This window comes from Suncus etruscus, chromosome 10 (assembly GCF_024139225.1).
Source record: "Suncus etruscus isolate mSunEtr1 chromosome 10, mSunEtr1.pri.cur, whole genome shotgun sequence".
NCBI lineage: Eukaryota > Metazoa > Chordata > Mammalia > Eulipotyphla > Soricidae > Suncus > Suncus etruscus.
In genome coordinates, this window is record NC_064857.1 from 29,123,983 (window position 1) to 29,143,576 (window position 19,594).

The window sequence follows — 19,594 nt, forward strand, 5'->3', positions numbered from 1 at the left end:
GATGGTGGTTTGAATCCCGGCATCCCATATGGTTCCCTAAGTCTGCCAGGAGTAAGCCCTAAGCGCTGCCAGGTGTGACCCAAAAACCAAAAACCAAAGAAAAAAAAAAGAGGAAACTTAACATTGTTAATAAAAAATCAGGGGGCCAATGATGTTGATCAGTGATTGGGCACCTGATTTGCACGTGTGTGGCCCTGGATTTGATGGCTTGGACTTAAAATTTTTTTAAATTTTATTTATTTTTAATACCATTTGACACCTTTTCAATAACTTGAAACCAATTCAATCATGATTATATTGATTATTAATCAATATTATTAGTGTTATTATATGATAATTATTACTAATTATTGTCATGATTATATTAATAACACTTCTCAAAGCGCTGACAGACTGATAAAGGATTTAAACATAGAATATTGCTTGTGGGTTGCAAGATCAATTTACAAAACTACAAAAGAGCATAGCTGAGTATAAAACATACAGAAAAGAAGCTGGAGTGACAGGGAATTAGTTAAGAAACAGTAGCAATAGGAAAATCCGCGAAAGTACACCGGCCCAGTGGGGCTCAGCTGTGAAAGACTGTGAGTGTGACCTGTCTATGTCTGTCTACTGTCCTCTTGCGTGAAACTCTTGCGAGTGGGGCAAAAAGAGCCTCCAGAAACCTCGCTCGCCCAGACGCCATTTTCAGGGAGGGACTTCAGAGCATAAAAACCGGCTAACCTTTGCAAAAGCTGGCTCCCTGTGTGTGACACCAGGTGGGGAAAATCCGCGAAAGTACACCGGCCCAGTGGGGCTCAGCTGTGAAAGACTGTGAGTGTGACCTGTCTATGTCTGTCTACTGTCCTCTTGCGTGAAACTCTTGCGAGTGGGGCAAAAAGAGGCTCAGAGGAGCACGGCCGCTCCGCTTCGCTACACGGCCGTGCACTCTTTCTAAGAAAAGAACTCCATTGCAACAAGAAGGAAAAATCACACTAAGAACGGCGCTATATCACAGAAGCAAACATTTCTCTCTGGACTGTCTTCTCTGTTGCATGCTCGGGCCTAAGATTTGACCCAGTGTGAGGCTTCATCCACGGAGGACTCCCCTCCCTTAGAGGCAAGTCAGCCCATCCAGAAAGGGAGGAGCCAGAGGAGTGTGCTGCCTACATCATATAGACAATGAATACCACCACAACACGTAGAAAAACCCACAATACAAGTGTGACAATGGGGAAACAACGCAGGCCAGCATCAGACATAGAGAATGAAGATGACAATTCTGAGGACCAGATAATGACTGAACAACTAATCAACCTCTCAGATAAGGACTTTAGACTAGCAATATGGAAGGTGCTCAACAGACTCCAAGAAACCATGGATCGAGTTGAACAGAACACTAATAAGAACCAAGAAAATATGAAGGCAGAAATGACAAAACTCCAAAATGAAATAACATGTCAACTAACAGGACTGAAAAAGTCAGTAAACGAAGTGAATGACAAAATGGATAAGCTCTGGGACAGGGTATCAGAAGCTGAGAATAGACTTGGTGCTGTGGAAGATGAGATACATAACAATTCCATACAGCAGGAGAGATTGGACAAAAAACTTAAAGCAAATGAGCAGACAATGGAAAAATTAGTCAAAGAATGGGAACAGACGAAAATAGAAGTCTATGATAAGATCAACAGAAACAACTTAAGAATCATTGGAGTCCCAGAGACCCAGGAAGAAAATTTCCAGGAAGAATCAATGGTCAAGAACATCATTAAAGAGAAACTTCCAGAGCTAAAGAATATATGTGATCAAATCCTGCATGCCCGAAGAGTACCAACCAAAAGAGACCCCAGAAAAACCACCCCAAGACACATCCTAGTCACAATGACAAATCCCACAGATAGAGACAGAATTCTGAAAACAGCAAGATCAAAAGGGGAAATCATGTTCAAGCAAGCTTCCCTGAGATTTACAGCAGACCTGTCACCAGAAACGCTCAATGCCAGAAAGCAGTGGTGGGATATTGTGACAAGACTGAATGAAATGAATGCTTCACCCAGAATACTATACCCAGCAAAACTCACTTTCCGGTTTGATGGAAGAATACATGGTTTCACAGACAAAAAACAGCTCAGAAACTTCACAGACACAAAACCAGTCTTAAGAGAAAAACTGAAAGACCTAATCTAAGACAAGACTACCCAAAAGACACACCAAATTTTGAAATAAAGATGGCGTTAAATCCCAGGACAATTCTTTCTCTCAACGTCAATGGACTAAATGCACCAGTTAAGAGACACAGAGTGGCTAAATGGATCAAAAAACTCAATCCAACCTTCTGCTGCCTACAAGAAACGCACCTGAATAGTCAGAACAAACATAGACTCAAAATAAAAGGCTGGAGAAAAGTTATCCAAGCAAACAACACCCATAAAAAAGCTGGAGTGGCCATACTAATATCAGATAATGCAAACTTTATACTCAGGAAGGTTGTAAGGGACAAAGACGGACATTTTATATTAATCAAGGGGTACGTAGAGCAGGAAGAATTCACTCTCCTAAACATATATGCACCGAATGAGGGGCCAGCAAAATATTTAATACAACTGTTGACAAATCTGAAAAATAATATCAACAACAACACAATAATTGTGGGGGACCTTAACACGGCTTTGTCAACACTGGACAGGTCAACCAGACTGAAACCCAACAAGAATATACTAGACCTGAGGAGAGAAATGGAAGAAAGAGGCCTAGTGGATATATATAGGACACTCCATCCCCAGAAACCTGGATACACATTCTTCTCCAATGTACATGGGACATTCTCCAGGATAGACTACATGCTGGCACATAAAACATACCTCCATAAGATCAAGAGGATAGAAATTTTGCAGACTACCTTCGCTGACCACAAGGCTCTGAAATTATTTGTGAACTCCAAAGGGACTCAGAAGAAACACTTTAACACCTGGAAGTTAAACAGCCTCATGCTCAATAACCAGTGGGTCCGAGATGAAATCAAGGAGGAAATAAAAAGGTTCCTGGAAACAAATGACAATAAAGACACAAACTCTCAGAACTTATGGGACACAGCAAAAGCAGTACTGAGAGGAAAATTTATAGCTTTGCAAGCACACATCAGGAAGGAAGAAGGAGCTTACCTGAGTAGCTTAATGACACAGCTAATAGAACTAGAAAATGCTCAACAAAAGGACCCAAGAATAGGAAGACAGAAGGAAATAACAAAGCTGAGAGCAGAAATCAACGAAGTGGAAACTCAAAAAACAATCCGAAAGATCAACGAAAGCAAAAGTTGGTTCTTTGAAAAAATAAACAAGATTGATAGACCACTGGCAAACCTAACAAAGAAAGAAAGAGAGAGAAACTTGATAACTCGTATCAGGAATGAAAAAGGAGAGATCACTACTGATATGACAGAGATTCAAAGGGTAATCAGAAACTACTTTGAAAAACTCTACGCCACTAAAAATGAGAACCTGGAAGAAATGGATAAATTCTTGGACTCTTATAATCTTCCACGGTTGAAGGAAGAGGATGTAGCATATCTAAACACCCCCATCACCATTGATGAAATTAAAACAGTAATCAAATGTCTGCCGAAAAACAAAAGCCCAGGTCCAGATGGATTCACTAATGAATTCTATCAAACTTTCCAAGAGGAACTACTGCCAATCTTGGCAAGACTCTTTCATGAAATTGAACAAACAGAAACACTCCCAAATAGCTTTTATGAAGCCAACATCACCTTGATACCTAAACCAGACAGAGACGCTACCAAAAAAGAAAATTACAGACCAATATCACTGATGAATGCAGATGCAAAGATCCTCAACAAAATCCTGGCAAATAGGATTCAATGCCTCGTTAAAAAGATCATCCACTACGATCAAGTAGGTTTCATCCCAGGAATGCAAGGCTGGTTTAACATCCGTAAATCTATCAACATAATACACAACATCAATAACAAGAAAAATAAAAACCACATGATCATATCAATAGATGCAGAGAAAGCATTTGATAAGGTCCAACACCCATTCTTGATCAAAACTCTCAGCAAGATGGGAATGGAGGGAACCTTTCTCAATATAGTGAAGGCCATCTACCACAAGCCAGTGGCAAATATTATCCTCAATGGAGAAAAACTGAAAGCCTTCCCTCTAAATTCTGGCACAAGACAAGGCTGTCCTCTCTCACCACTCCTATTCAACATAGCACTGGAAGTACTTGCTATAGCGATTAGGCAAGAAAAGGATATCAAGGGAATCCAGATAGGAAAGGAAGAAGTCAAGCTCTCACTGTTTGCAGATGACATGATACTCTACTTAGAAAACCCTAAAGACTCTATCAAAAAGCTTCTAGAAACAATAGACTCATATAGCAAGGTGGCAGGCTACAAAATTAACACACAAAAATCAATGGCCTTTCTATATACCAATAGTAATAAGGATGAAATGGACATTAAGAAAACAACCCCATTCACAATAGTACCACACAAACTCAAATATCTTGGAATCAACTTGACTAAATATGTGAAGGACCTATACAAAGAAAACTACAAAACTCTGCTCCAAGAAATAAGAGAGGACACACGGAAATGGAAACACATACCCTGCTCATGGATTGGCAGGATTAACATCATCAAAATGTCAATACTCCCCAAGGCATTATACAGATTTAATGCCATCCCTCTAAAGATACCCATGACATTCTTCAAAGAAGTGGATCAGACACTTTTGAAATTCATTTGGAACAATAAACACCCTCGAATAGCTAAAGCAATCATTGGGAAAAAGAATATGGGAGGAATTACTTTTCCCAACTTTAAACTGTACTACAAAGCAACAGTTATCAAAACAGCATGGTATTGGAATAAGGATAGGTCCTCAGATCAGTGGAATAGGCTTGAATACTCAGAAAATGTTCCCCAGAGATACAACCATCTAATTTTTGATAAAGGAGCAGGAAATCCTAAATGGAGCAGGGAAAGCCTCTTCAACAAGTGGTGTTGGCACAATTGGATAGCCACTTGCAAAAAATTAAACTTAGACCCCCAGCTAACATCATGTACAAAGGTAAAATCCAAATGGATTAAAGACCTCGATATCAGCCCCAAAACCATAAGATATATAGAACAGCACATAGGCAAAACACTACAGGACATTACAGGCATCTTCAAGGAGGAAACTGCACTCTCCAAGCAAGTGAAAGCAGAGATTAACAGATGGGAATATATTAAGCTGAGAAGCTTCTGCACCTCAAAGGAAATAGTGCCCAGGATACAAGAGCCACCCACTGAGTGGGAGAAACTATTCACCCAATACCCATCAGATAAGGGGCTAATCTCCAAAATATACAAGGCACTGACAGAACTTTACAAGAAAAAAACATCTAACCCCATCAAAAAATGGGGAGAAGAAATGAACAGACACTTTGACAAAGAAGAAATACGCATGGCCAAAAGACACATGAAAAAATGTTCCACATCACTAATCATCAGGGAGATGCAAATCAAAACAACGATGAGATACCACCTCACACCCCAGAGAATGGCACACATCACAAAGAATGAGAATAAACAGTGTTGGCAGGGATCTGGAGAGAAAGGAACTCTTATCCACTGCTGGTGGGAATGCTGTCTAGTTCAACCTTTATGGAAAGCGATATGGAGATTCCTCCAAAAACTGGAAATCGAGCTCCCATACGATCCAGCTATACCACTCCTAGGAATATACCCTAGGAACACAAAAATACAATACAAAAACCCCTTCCTTACACCTATATTCATTGCAGCACTATTTACCATAGCAAGACTCTGGAAACAACCAAGATGCCCTTCAACAGACGAATGGCTAAAGAAACTGTGGTACATATACACAATGGAATATTATGCAGCTGTCAGGAGAGATGAAGTCATGAAATTTTCCTATACATGGATGTACATGGAATCTATTATGCTGAGTGAAATAAGTCAGAGAGAGAGAGAAAAACGCAGAATGGTCTCACTCATCTATGGGTTTTAAGAAAAATGAAAGACACCCTTGTAATAATAATTTTCAGACACAAAAGAGAAAAGAGCTGGAAGTTCCAGCTCACCTCAGGAAGCTCACCACAAAGAGTGATGAGTTTAGTTAGAGAAATAACTACATTTTGAACTGTCCTAATATTGAGAATGTATGAGGGAAATGTAGAGCCTGTTTAGGGTATAGGCGGGGGTTGGGTGGGGAGGAGGGAGATTTGGGACTTGGGTGATGGGAATGTTGCACTGGTGATGGGTGGTGTTCCTTTTATGACTGAAACCCAAACACAATCATGTATGTAATCAAGGTGTTTAAATAAAAAAAAAAATTATGCATTAAAAAAAAAAAAAAGAAACAGTAGCAATAAAAAAAGACTGATTTACAAAGTTACAAAGTTATCCCTGCCATGCCCTTGAGTCCTGATTTCTACAAGTGGAATTCCTTTCTTTTTATTTTTTATAGTATCTTTATTTAAGTACCATGATTACAAATATGTTTGTAGTTGGTTTTTAGATATATAAAAGAACACCACCCCTTCACCAATGCAACCTTTTCACCACCAACGACCCCCATCTCCCCTAAAAAGTTGGGTTTTTTTGTTTGTTTGTTTGTTTTTTCGGGCCACACCCATTTGATGCTCAGGGGTTACTCCTGGCTAAGCGCTCAGAAATCGCCCCTGGCTTGGGGGGACCATATGGGATGCCAGGGGATCGAACCGTGGTCCTTCCTTGGCTAGCGTTTGCAAGGCAGACACCTTACCTCTAGCGCCACCTCACCGACCCCCTAAAAAAGTTTTTAACATAAATAAAAAGTTAAAAATCACTTGGTTGGGTTGGAGAGATAGCATAGTGGTAGGGCATTTGCCTTGCAAGCAGCTGACCCAGGATCAACAGTGGTTCGAATCCCAGGATTCCATATGGTCCCCTGAGCCTGCCAGGAGCAATTTCTGAGCACAGAGCCAGGAGTAACCCCTGAGCGCCACCGGGTATGACCAAAAAAAAACCCCAAAAAACAAACAAACAAACAAAAAAAAACAAAAAAATCACTTGGTTGAAGGGGAAAGAGGGGGAGAGAAAGAAAAGAAAAAGAAAAAAAAAGAAAAAAAATCACTTGGTTGTGGCCAGAGTGCTAGTATAGCAGATAGATCACTTGTCTTGCATGTGATTAACTGAGTTCAATCCCCAGCATTTCATAAGGCATATGGTTCCCCACACATTGCAGAGTAATTATGAGTACAGATCCATAAGTAACCCGAGCATCATCCGTGTGGACCAAACACAACAAAAAATTTAAAAAATTAATGAATAAAAGTATTAATTAAATCGGGGCCGGAGAGATAGCATGGAGGTAAGGCGTTTGCCTTTCATGCAGGAGGACATCGGTTCGAATCCCGGCGCCCCTTATGGTTCCCCTGCCTACCAGGAGCAATTTCTGAGCCTGGAGCCAGGAATAACCCCTGAGCACTGCCAGGTGTGACCCAAAAACCACAAAAAAAAAAAAAAAAAGTATTAATTAAAAAAAAAAACACTTGGGGGCTAGAGAGATTGCACAGCAGTAGGGTGTTTAATGTGGCCGTTTCAATTTCTGGCATCCCATATGAACCCCCAGCCTGCCAGGGGTGATTTCTGAGTGCAGATCCAGGAGTAACCCCTGAGTACCGCTGGGGGTGGGCCAGAAGCCAATTGATCAATCAAATTAAAAGAAAAAAAGAAAAACACCACTTGGTCTGGTTGGGGCTAAAATAAATATATGGGTAATATTTTTACTATTTTTCAAAACCTTAAGCATTATATAAATTTTGGACTATAAAGGGTTCAAAATTTGAACTATTTAGAGGCCACAGAGGTAGTACAGAAAATAAGGCAACAACAAGCCTTAAATCAGCTTTCTGGCTTATAGGTGTTCAGATCAAGCATAACACTGTAAGCTGAGGCAACTCTCACCACCCCACAGGCTACCAATGGAAAATAAAAAAATAGGGCCCGGAGAGATAGCACAGCGGCGTTTGCCTTGCAAGCAGCCAATCCAGAACCAAAGGTGGTTGGTTCTAATCTCGGTGTCCCATATGGTCCCCCGTGCCTGCCAGGAACTATTTCTGAGCAGCCAGCCAGGAGTAACCCCTGAGCATCGCCGGGTGTGGCCCAAAAACCAAAAAAAAAATAAAAAATAAAAAGAAGATAAAAATTAAAATCAAGGAGCCGAAGAGGTGGCATAGTGTGGTAAGACGTGTGCCTTGCCGGCGCTAGCCTAGGATGGACTGTGGTTCAATTCCCCTGCAACCCATATGGTCAGGAGTAACCCGAGCGTCTCTGGGTGTGGCCCAAAAAAAACAAAAACCAAAAATGAAAATTAAATGTGTTCATTCTATAAACTCTAATAGTGATCAGTAAGAGTTATATATGCTGTTTACATTCTACAGAACAGAAACCAATAACTAAGTCATTTTAATGTCCTAACATAATTCATAATTTCATTTTTGGGGGATAGAATATCTTCCACTTAAAAAAATACAATTCCTCATACTACCTTCTGAGTACTTCTTTCATCCTCATCTTCAGATGGATCTGACTGATGTTTTGGGCTATCCATTTGAAGGAATGCTCTGACATCTGGACTGAAAAACAAAAGGAGCTTTATTATGACACTGAGTTTCTACAGTTTTTCTTTTAAAATAAAAGTATTCACAGTGCATTTATAGTAAGAAAAATAAAATAAAGCCAGTAGTATTTGGTTATAATGAAATGTAACATGCTGGGCAAATGTATAAAAAGAAAATTTATAGTAGAAAACCCAAATGGCAAGAAAATTGATAAAGATACCTAACCTTAGTAATATCAAGAAAATATGACAAAAAATGAAATAATATTTTACGTACACTTGTTGACAAAAATAATGAAGACATTACATTATCAACAAAAGTTGATAGGAACCGGAATGAAAGCACAGTGGTAGGACATTTGGATATTGCACATGGTCAACCTGGGACAAACTCAGGTTCCATCCCAGCATTCCGAGCCTGCCAGGAGCAATTTCTGAGCACAGAGGCAGTAGTAACCCAAGCGCCACTGGGTCTGGCCCAAAAACAAACAAACAAATAAAAAAAGTTGATAGGATCATCTCACTATTGCCAGTAGGAATACAACATGAGGCAACTCTTATTGAGAAGTATCTGGTGGCACCTAGAAAACTGTATGCATTTTCCCTGGGTCCAAAAATTCCACTTCCAGAAATAAATCATAAAAAATACTAAGGAAGTGCTCAGTGAAAAAAAAATGAGTAGGATATTTATTGTAACATTCTCTATGGTAGTGATCAGAAACAAAACAGCTATTTACCACTGTAAAAAATGAGTAAGCAATTTATAGTAACTCCGGGAAAACTTGCAACAGTAAGAAATAGGAAGCTATAGGCCAGTGCCAGAAATATGTGTGTATACATATACACATAATTTAGATATACCTACATGTATATACATATGTATATACAAATATATACATAAGAACATAAAATACTCAACTGAACAAAAGTTCTTCAAAGTAAAGATAACACAGAAGGCAGGACAGTTAGCTTGCATGTAGCCTACCCAGGGTTGATCCCAGGCATCCCATATGGTCCCCTGAGTACTATAAGGAATAATTCCTGAGTATACATTAAGTACAAGTAATTCCTTAGCATTATTGGATGTGGCAAAAAAAAAAAAAAAATCCAAAGACTGGGGCCGGAGCAGTGTTGCAAATGGTAAGGTGTCTGCCTTGTGCACACTAGCCTAGGACAAACCAAGGTTCCATCCCCTGGCGTCCCATTAGGTCCCCCAAGCCAGAAGTGATTTCTGAGCGCAAAGCCAGGAATAACCCCTGAACATCACCGCATGTGGCCCAAAAACCAAACCAAACAAAAACAAAGACATGTGACATACATTAATATGTGTAAAAAACAATGGGAATAAATGCAAAGACTAAAAATAAAGGTGGAAATGGAATCTTCATAGGCAACACTGATTTTATTCTAATTACCTAACACAGACATGAGTTTATTTCTTTTAAACCCTCAAAGTGTGGCAATGAGTGACACACCAATAAGAAAGTTTTCTTTGGGGGGAATTAATCTAAGCCTCTCAATTCATTTAGTGAATGTCTCTTTGGTAAGGACATTCTGTATTCAAATTCCATTTTCTTTAAGATAACAAACTTTATTTTTAATTTGAGGGGAAAGGGAGAGAAACTGGGATCTATAGACATGACTAAACAGTGAAGAGTCTGTTCTACAAGTTGGATCCCTGGTACCACCTAGTACCACATTATCGGGTCAGATCCTGGTGATAGAAACATTGTGACTACAGGTACCACAAAGGTACAATTTCTCATGCTCCACAATCAAGTGTGTGACTTCTAGGTATTGCAATAATGAGGACAAACAAGATAAGGAAAGAGAGCAGATGGACTAAAATATAAGAGGGGCTTTGAATGGAAAAACAATCCTTAGAAATGCCTTATCTCTATACCTGGGAGGTACTGCCTCCCAAAACTCTTAATAAAAATTGGGATAGGGGCCGGGCGGTGGCGCTGGAGGTAAGGTGCCTGCCTTGCCTGCGCTAGCCTAGGACGGACCGCGGTTCGATCCCCCGGCGTCCCATATGGTCCCCAAGCCAGGAGCGACTTCTGAGCACATAGCCAGGAGTAACCCCTGAGCGTCACTGGGTGTGGCCCAAAAACAAAAAAACAAACAAACAAAAAAAAAAATTGGGATAAGTGAAATATATATTAGTTTTAATGAATATAACAAATGCTTCAATATTTATAAATTACTGTTAAATGTATGATTCTCTTTCTTTTCCTCTAATTTTGGTTGTGCAGGAAATAAACCAAGGGCTTCACATATATTTACATGAAAGCAATATGTTCTTTCCCAATAATGTAAGATTCACCTCACTAAGTTAACATTCATTATACATAACTACAATTTTCTTTGTAGAGTTTTTAATATTTATTCTCTTAGCAACTTTCAACTATGTAATGCAGTATTAAATAGTTTTTTTTTTTTTTTTTGGTTTTTGGGCCACACCCGGTGGTGCTCATGGGTTACTCCTGGCTGTCTGCTCAGAAATAGCTCCTGGCAGGCACGGGGGACCATATGTGACACCCGGATTCGAACCAACCACCTTTGGTCCTGGATCGGCTGCTTGCAAGAGTATTAAATAGTTATGCTGCATGAACTTCATGATTTATTTCATTGTTGTTGCTTTTTGGGCCACACCCAGTGATGAGAGGTTACTCCTGGCTAAGTGCTCAAAATTGCTCCTGGCTTGGGGGACCATATGGGATTCCAGGGGGATCAAACCAAAGTCCATCCTAGATTGGCTGTGTGCAAGGCAAATGCCATACCACTGTGCTATTGCTCCGGACCCATAAACTTCATGATTTATTTATTTTTTTGAACTTCATGATTTATTTATAACTGGATCTTCTTCCATCTACCTTCACTCATTTTACCTATTTCCTACACATACCAGCAACCTGTTTCTGGCAACTACCAATGTGAGGGGGGGGAGGGAGGGGGGGGGGAAGAGGGAGGGAGAGAGAAGAGAGGGAGGCATGGAGAGAGAGAGGGAGAGAGGGAGCAAGGGAGAGTGGGAGGGAGAGGTAGAGAGGGAGAGAGGGAGAGGGAGGGAGGGAGGGAAGGAGAGAGGGAGGGAGGGAAGGAAGGAGAGAGAGAAAATCTGTCTAAGATTTGACAGTAAGTGTGAACATATGGACATTGCCTTTCTAATTTAGCACAGTAATCTTTAGGCCCAGCTATATTTTTTCAAAGATCAGGATTGTCCAAGGTTTTTGAATAACTAAATACAAATAATAAACATTCATTTAAAAATTCAAAAAGATGAAAAACAATTTATATTAGGGAAGGTGGCAGGAACATAAAATGGTATAGTCATTATGGAAAATAGTTTGGTAATTACTCAAAGTTAAATAGAGTTACCATATATAATATAAATATCTTTGGAATTGTGGAATATAAATATATACCCTATGTTTATATATATACATATACCCAATGAAAAAACATGATCGCACAAGAATTCATGCAGCAATGAAAATTAGCTTCTACAGCAATACAGAACAACTACTGAAAATAAGATAGACAGAATATCTATTGTATGGCTTCATTTATATAAAGTTTAAAAACAGGCCATATGTATTTATGTTAAAACCCAATAGTGATTTCTGAGGTAAAGAGAAGGAAGGGATAATGCAAGGCAGAGAAGAGGACTTTCATTGGTTCAAGTAATATTACATTCCTATCCTGTAGGTGGCAAGTCAAACATATTCATGGTCTCCTACTTTATTAAATGGTAAAATCCTGATTTGTGCTCCTTTATGTATTTTTTTTTTTTTTTTTTGGTTTCTGGGTCACACCCAACAGCGCTCAGGGGTTACTCCTGGCTCTATGCTCAGAAATTACTTCTGGCAGGCTACGGGGACCATATGGGATGCCGGCATTCGAACCAATGACCCTCTGTATGAAAGGCAAATGCCTTACCTCCATGCTATCTCTCCGGCCCCTAAGTATTAACTTTAAAACATTTTTGAAAAGAATATATTTTAAATTCCTTTTTTTTTTTTTTTTTGGTTTTGGGTCAGACCCAGCAGCTCTCAGACGTTACTCCTGGCTCTATGCTCAGAAATCGCTCCTGGCAGATTCAGGGGACCATATGGGATGCCAAGATCCAAACCACTGTCCTTCTGCATGCACGGCAAATGCCTTACCTCCATACTATCTCTCCGGCCTCATATTTTAAATTCTTAAAATAGATGTGTGTGTCTGTCTGTCTCTCTCTAAATTCAAGATTTTGTGTGTGTGTGTGTGTGTGTGTATGTGTGTCTGTCTGTGTGTGTGTGTCTCTCTCTCAGTTCAAGATTACTCCTGGCAGGGTGCAAGAGATCATATGTGGTACCAGGGATCAAGCCTGAATTGTCTGCATGTGAGACACTAACACTGTACTCAAAACCCCTAACACTGAAGCTCAAAATCAGATTCTTAAACACTGTTTCTCTTTCACACTTTAACCAGCCATTTACATTCCTTCTTTTGTAAATCATTAATATCTTAGCTATGAGTTATTTGCATGAATGCTAACAGAGCTCTTTCTATCTTAAACATATATTTGTTATCTTTATTATGGAAAACTTTTTTTCCTATTTTGGGTATTTACTAGTGATTTTAGAATTTAAACTTTTTATTAATCAAATTTGTCGCTGCTTTACCTTTTACCCTTTACTGTTAATGATTAGAAAATCCTTTCTATCAAGGTCAGAGAAATATCAACATTTTATTCCAGTTTTTCTATTTCAAGTGTGTTTGCCTATCAACAATAGACATAACATAGGTGTTCAATATGATTGCCGTTGGGCCTGACTTTTTTTTTTTTTTTTTTTTTTTTTTGGTTTTTGGTGTTTGGGTCACACCCAGCAGCACTCATTACTCCTGGCTCTATGCTCAGAAATTGCTCCTGGCAGGCTCGGGGGACCATATGGGATGCTGGGATTTGAACCGTCCTTCTGCATGTAAAGCAAAGCAAACACACTACCTCCATGCTATATCTCTGGCCCCTAGCCTGACTTCTTGTTCTCTTATACTTGTACTATTTTTTACAGTTTAATTCGAAATAAAGTATATGAAAACGAACAAATTTTCATTAATAAATGAGAACCAGAACAGAGGAAGAGCTACATTTTTTCTACTCTAGTAAAGACACATATATTCTGAAAAAAAAATTTTAATTTATAATTGGTTTATAATTGGACAGTAGGATTATAAAACATTTAAAAATTATTTTGGGTCAGAACAATAACATAACAAAGCAGGTAGGGTATTTGCCTGGCACATGTCCAACCCAGGTTTGATTGATCCCCAGTACCTGTAACCAGCAACACTGTAAGGAGTGATCCCTGAGTGCAGAGCAAGGAGTAAGACCTGAGCACAGCTAGGTGTGACCCAAAACCCCCCAAAAATAAATCATACTATGCTTCTGGCTCAACGTGAATGTCTAAAGTTACACAGTGTCAGAGGTTCTGATTATCACTGTACAAATCACTAGGAGTGGGGATGGCGCTGATCTTGATCCCTGGCATCCGGGAGTACCACTGGGTGTTCCCTCATCCAAAACAACAAAACCCACCAACAAAAATACATTAAAAAAAAAACAAAAAACAGGGCTCGGAGAGATAGCACAGCGGCGTTTGCCTTGCAAGCAGCCAATCCAGGACACCGAAGGTGGTTGGTTCGATATGGTCCCCCGTGCCTGCCAGGAGCTATTTCTGAGCAGACAGCCAGGAGTAACCCCTGAGCACCGCCGGGTGTGGCCCAAATAAAACAAAACAAAACAAAACAAACACAGAAGCCAATAATCACCATCACTACCATTTAACCTGTACTTGCTCCAGGAAACATTCTGTCAAAGGAGAGAAGTTCAAATGTACACTTAGTATTACATTTGAAACTAGCCAGTAAAATCTCAGTCTGAAGTGATCTCTGGTACGTAAAACAAAAATTAGATGTTAGGATAGTGCTAAGATGGAGATAATAAATTTGTCTTAGGGGAAAGGCTTAAGGTCTCAAACATTATTATACTAAGAGACATATAACAACAGCAGACTCTCTGCTATGGAATGTGCTGACCAGAGAAGCTCTAAGTTCAAGCGCCCTCCCCAATTGCCTGGCCCTCAACAAAAGAGCAGGCTAATCCCTGAGCTAGCAGACAACCTGTGCTCCTAGTGCTAAAGGTGAATGGTGAGGAAATTCCTAGCGGAGGGCAAAAGATCTTTGTCAGAGGATGTATTAGCATTTCACTGATTGAGGTAAAGTAAACTAAGAAAATTAACAAGGAAACTGAGAAATTGTACAGTGGGCAGGGTATCTGCCTTGCATGCTGCTGACTGAGGTTTGATCCCTGACACCTCAGATGGTCTTCTGAACCACTCCTAAAGTTATTTCTAAGCACAGTCAAAATAAGCTCTGAGGACTGTTGGGAGTGGCCCCAAAACAAACAAAAGAACAAAAAACAAAAAAAAACCCTAAAGTTAAAAAGGAAAAGTGAGAGCCAGGTATGTGTTCAATAGACAGAGCTTATATTGTGCAGGTTTGAAAACCTGCGTTTGAGCCTGGGCATTGCATGGAGTGGCCCTGGGACCCTGGGCACCCTCTTATAATAGGACACACACAAAAAGTTTCAAAAGGTTAGAGAACCTACTCAGCATGATACAAGTATTCTGTAAAGAACTATAAAATGTTAAGCCTTGCTTTTCTAACAGAAACTAAAAGTACTGCATTATCTGATTCAAGATCAGAAAATTAGTCAAGATCATTCTTAAGTGTGCCAAGTCTGCTCACTTGCTATAAAGCAATCTATATATACACACAGAGGTGAAGTGCAGAGAATTGCCCAGTTGTTTTATCTTATCTCTTTCCTCTGAGAGCACAGTTAAGTGTTAACTGTTTCCTCTTAGAGACATTGTTAAGTGAAACTTATCAATTGTAAATTACAATAATTATGACAAATAACCTAAGCCTAAAAAATGAAGAACAAGGATATGACTCAAAGGCTGAAGTATACGCTTTATAAGAGAGCCGTGGGCTTGACACCCAACACTGTCTAGGAGTGCACCACTAGGAGCAAGACACCCCTTTCCAGAGCTATGCAAGGAGAGGGCCAAAACAATGTTAATACCTACATGCTCTTATAAATACAATGCCCCCATGGAACAGGAAGTGGTACCACATGTTGCAGAGCCTTGAATGTGCGTAAATGTGTGTAATCTGTGCTGAGATGGATAGATTGCAATGTGTGGTGGGTAGGGTGTGTATGTTTGTATATGTGTGTGTGTGTAACAATGTGTGTGTTAGGGTGTATGTATGTATGCAACAATGGCCCAATAAAACAATAAGTGGTGCCACATGTGGCACCCCCTTGGTACATTCTTAACCCCTATCTCCTTTTCAAAGACTAGGCTCCAGCTACTAGAAAACAGTGACCCTTAAAGTTTTAGTTTCTATTACATATAGGCTCTCATGGCATGGCCTATCCTCCCTATTCTTTTTTCTTGAACAGTGCTTATTTTTTAATATAATTTTCATTTTAATCATAGTGGCTTACATATCTTTCACAGTAATATTTTAGGTACATATTACCATTGAATCAGGGAAATTCCCATCACCAAATTGTCCTCCCTCCACCCCTGTTCCCATCCTGCCTCCCATATCCCCCACTCTCAAACCCCAGGCTGCTAGAATGAGCGGTCCCCTCTATGTCTAGCTTACTACTTAGTGATCATACAACTGTTTGGTCTTGGTACCCTCCATTATTTCCCCCTCTATTTGGGAAGGGGGACTAGATATCTGTTAAAGTTATGTGGTTTTGTTTGAAGAAGAGAAAAGCAATAAAATGGGGTAAAAATCAAATACGCCAAAAATGGGCAGAGTCGCAGTGGTCCTCAAACTATGGCCCGCGGGCCACATATTGTATTTGTATCTGTTTTGTTTCTTCATTGCAAAATAAGATACATGCAGTGTGCATAAGAATTCGTTCATAAGTTTTATTTTTACTATAGTCAGACCCTCCAATGGTCTGAGGGACAGTGAACTGGCCCCCTGTTTAAAAAGTTTGAGGACCCCTGTTAGAGGCTCTCATCCTCAGTTTGAGAGACGAAGGGGAAAAAGAAGGCAAAACACCACAACAGTATAAAAAGAAGTATCAAAATATCTAATGAGCACTATAGCAATCAAGATAGGCACCACATAATAGCCATGTTCTTGAAATAAAAAAGCATGATAGAGCACACAAAATGGAAGAAAGAAAATCAATAAATAAATAAAAATGGGGAAAACAAGTTCAATATCCACAGCAAATCAAAGAAATCGACAAAAACTAGATAAAAAAAAAAGATTATTTTGTGCTTTTTGTCTTTTTTTTTCCCTCCTGCATAGGCACAGTAAGCATTGGGGTTTTCGAACAGGAATTCCCTTGGCCTAAGAGATACAGAGTTTCTCCACCCTTGAAGTATACTGTAATGGGATTAATTATAGACTCCTCTCATGTTCATTTACTTTCCCCTTGGTTCTTTTGTGGTGTATGGAAGACTTCTGTTCCATCCCTAGGTGATAAAATCAGACCTCTGTATCTAGAGATCTCAATATCTGCACAGGTCAAGGAGTGGAAATTATGATGAAGTCTTTCTTTGTGGTTCTAGAAGTTCTGTTCCCTCAGTGTCATTTTAATCTGTCTTCTGTAGTTGGTGGTGTTGGTCATTGAACAGTGCTTATTTTTTAAATACCAGATGTTCCCTGATTTCCTCAAGAAGATCTGACACATTTCTCTCTTTTCTAGTACCTTTATTATAAATATTCTTATCTCTTTGCTTCAGAAAAACAGGAATGACACTCATTTCTCTTTAGCTGTCTAATGCACAGAGGAGGTAATTAATAATGTATTTTGAAATTATGAAAATATACCTTTAATTAGAAAAATATTTAATTTTACTAGCAAAATTAATTTAACTTTAGTTAACAGAATAAAAATACAATATAAAATAACTATACCCTTGCACTTATGATTAAAAAATTAAAAGCTTAAAATTTCTATCACAATTAATTGGTTTGGTTTGCTTCAGAAACTTTTTAGAACACAATAAAAGTTACTTACTGGTTGTAAAGCTCTGGATGCCTAACTAAGTTCTGAATGAATTCATTCAATCCTGCTCTTCTCTGCTTAATAAAATCTGTTAAAAGAGATATAAACTATTAGGATTATTTAGGTCAGACTATGTAACTATCATGAATACAGTTGTATAAGAATAGACAAAAAAGTATATTTGAGCAAGAAGCTATTTCTTAATATACAAGGAATACTTAGAAATAACCTAGCTTTATTCCATAAGTACAAAAATTAAAAATAAAAATAGGATGGAAAGTAATATGTGAAAGTCCAGATTTTAAACGTTTGCATTGCATGTCCCTCCAGTACCACCAGATGTACAAGTGGTAGTCCTTGAACTTTGCCAGGTCATACTACTGAATATTGACATTACCACTGAGTATGGCCCCTATAATAAAATTACAATGAAGACTTGTATTTCAGTAAATCTACATTAGATTTACATTAAACTAATTTAATGAAAATATCTTCAGATTAGAATAAAAATACATCAGACTATTTTTTTTTTTTTTTTTTTGGTTTTTGGGCCACACCCGGCAGTGCTCAGGGGTTACTCCTGGCTGTCTGCTCAGAAATAGCTCCTGGCAGGCACGGGGGACCATATGGGACACCGGGATTCGAACCAACCACCTTTGGTCCTGGATCGGCTGCTTGCAAGGCAAACGCCGCTGTGGTATCTCTCCAGGCCCTAGACTATTTTTTCTAACGAGTAACTACTGTGTTCATAAAATCATGCATAATACCTAGTGATAAAGGTTAAACAGAAAGATTTTTTAATTAGAAAATTATTCATATAATTTGTCTCTGCAACTTACTACCTAACTCTGAACTATTCCAAGACTTAAATTCTTACTTGTGAATGAGGATTATGACAATATTAATACCCCATTATGCTATTACCAAGATTAAATAATTCATGTACGTTTACAGAATGCCTGCTATAAGCATATAATCTCTTAATTCTTTTGTTTTTGTTTTGGGGCCATGCCATGCAATGCTCAGGGGTTACTCCTGGCTCTGCACTCAGAAAATACTCCTGACAGGGTTGGGAGACCGTATGTGATGCCAGGGATGAAACCTAGCTAGCCGCATGCAAGGCAAATGCCCTCCCTGCTGTGTTATCGCTGTGGCCTCTGAATTTTATTTTTATCATTCATTGTTATGGTATCAAAAAACCCTGTGGGACAGCACAACAGGTAGGGCATTTGCCATGCACAACGGCAATCTGAGTTCGATCCCCAGCATCCCAGATGGTACCCTGAGCCTGCCAAGAGTAATTTCTGAGTCAGAGCCAGAAGTAACCTCTGAATGTCACCAGGTATGGCACAACTCCCCCCCCCCCCAATACACTAGTTCTTTTCTGTGTGTATGTGTGTGTGTGTGTTTTAAGTTTTAGATTTTGAGTCACACCCAGCTGTACTCAGGGATTACTCCTGGCCATTCTTGGGGGACCATAAGTGATGTTATGGACTGAATCAGAGCCTGCTGCATGCAAGATAAGTGTCTCATCTATCATCTGAACTATTTTTCTAGCTTCTATAATGGTTTGCTTTCTGGGCTATATCTGGTGTTCAAGAACTTCTCTAGTTTGGTGGTTGAAAGTTTTTCCTGGCAATGCTTAAGAGACCGTACAAAGTTGGGCTTGAACCCTAGACTCCAAACACATACTCACTCCATCACTGAACTCTCGAGATCCAAAACTCTTGTTCTTAAAAAATATTCACCAACCCTAGAAGGATTCCGCCCATTTTCGGCGTATTAGACTCTTACCCCAGCTTATTACTTTTCTCTTTTTCAAACAAAACCATGCATCTTGAACTAGCTAGTCCTGCCTCCAGTTAGAGGGGGAAATAAGGGAGACATCAAG

At 39.3% G+C, this 19,594-nt stretch overlaps 1 protein-coding gene across 1 annotated transcript in view; it reads right to left on the reverse strand.

Moving 5' to 3' along the window:
- Nucleotides 1–19,594, reverse strand: part of SGK3 (serum/glucocorticoid regulated kinase family member 3) — a 96,258-nt gene that overhangs the window by 33,030 nt on the left and 43,634 nt on the right. The window contains 2 exon segments of the mRNA XM_049781859.1: nt 8,547–8,634; nt 17,716–17,791. Coding sequence (XP_049637816.1) covers nt 8,547–8,634; nt 17,716–17,791 — 164 coding nt within the window.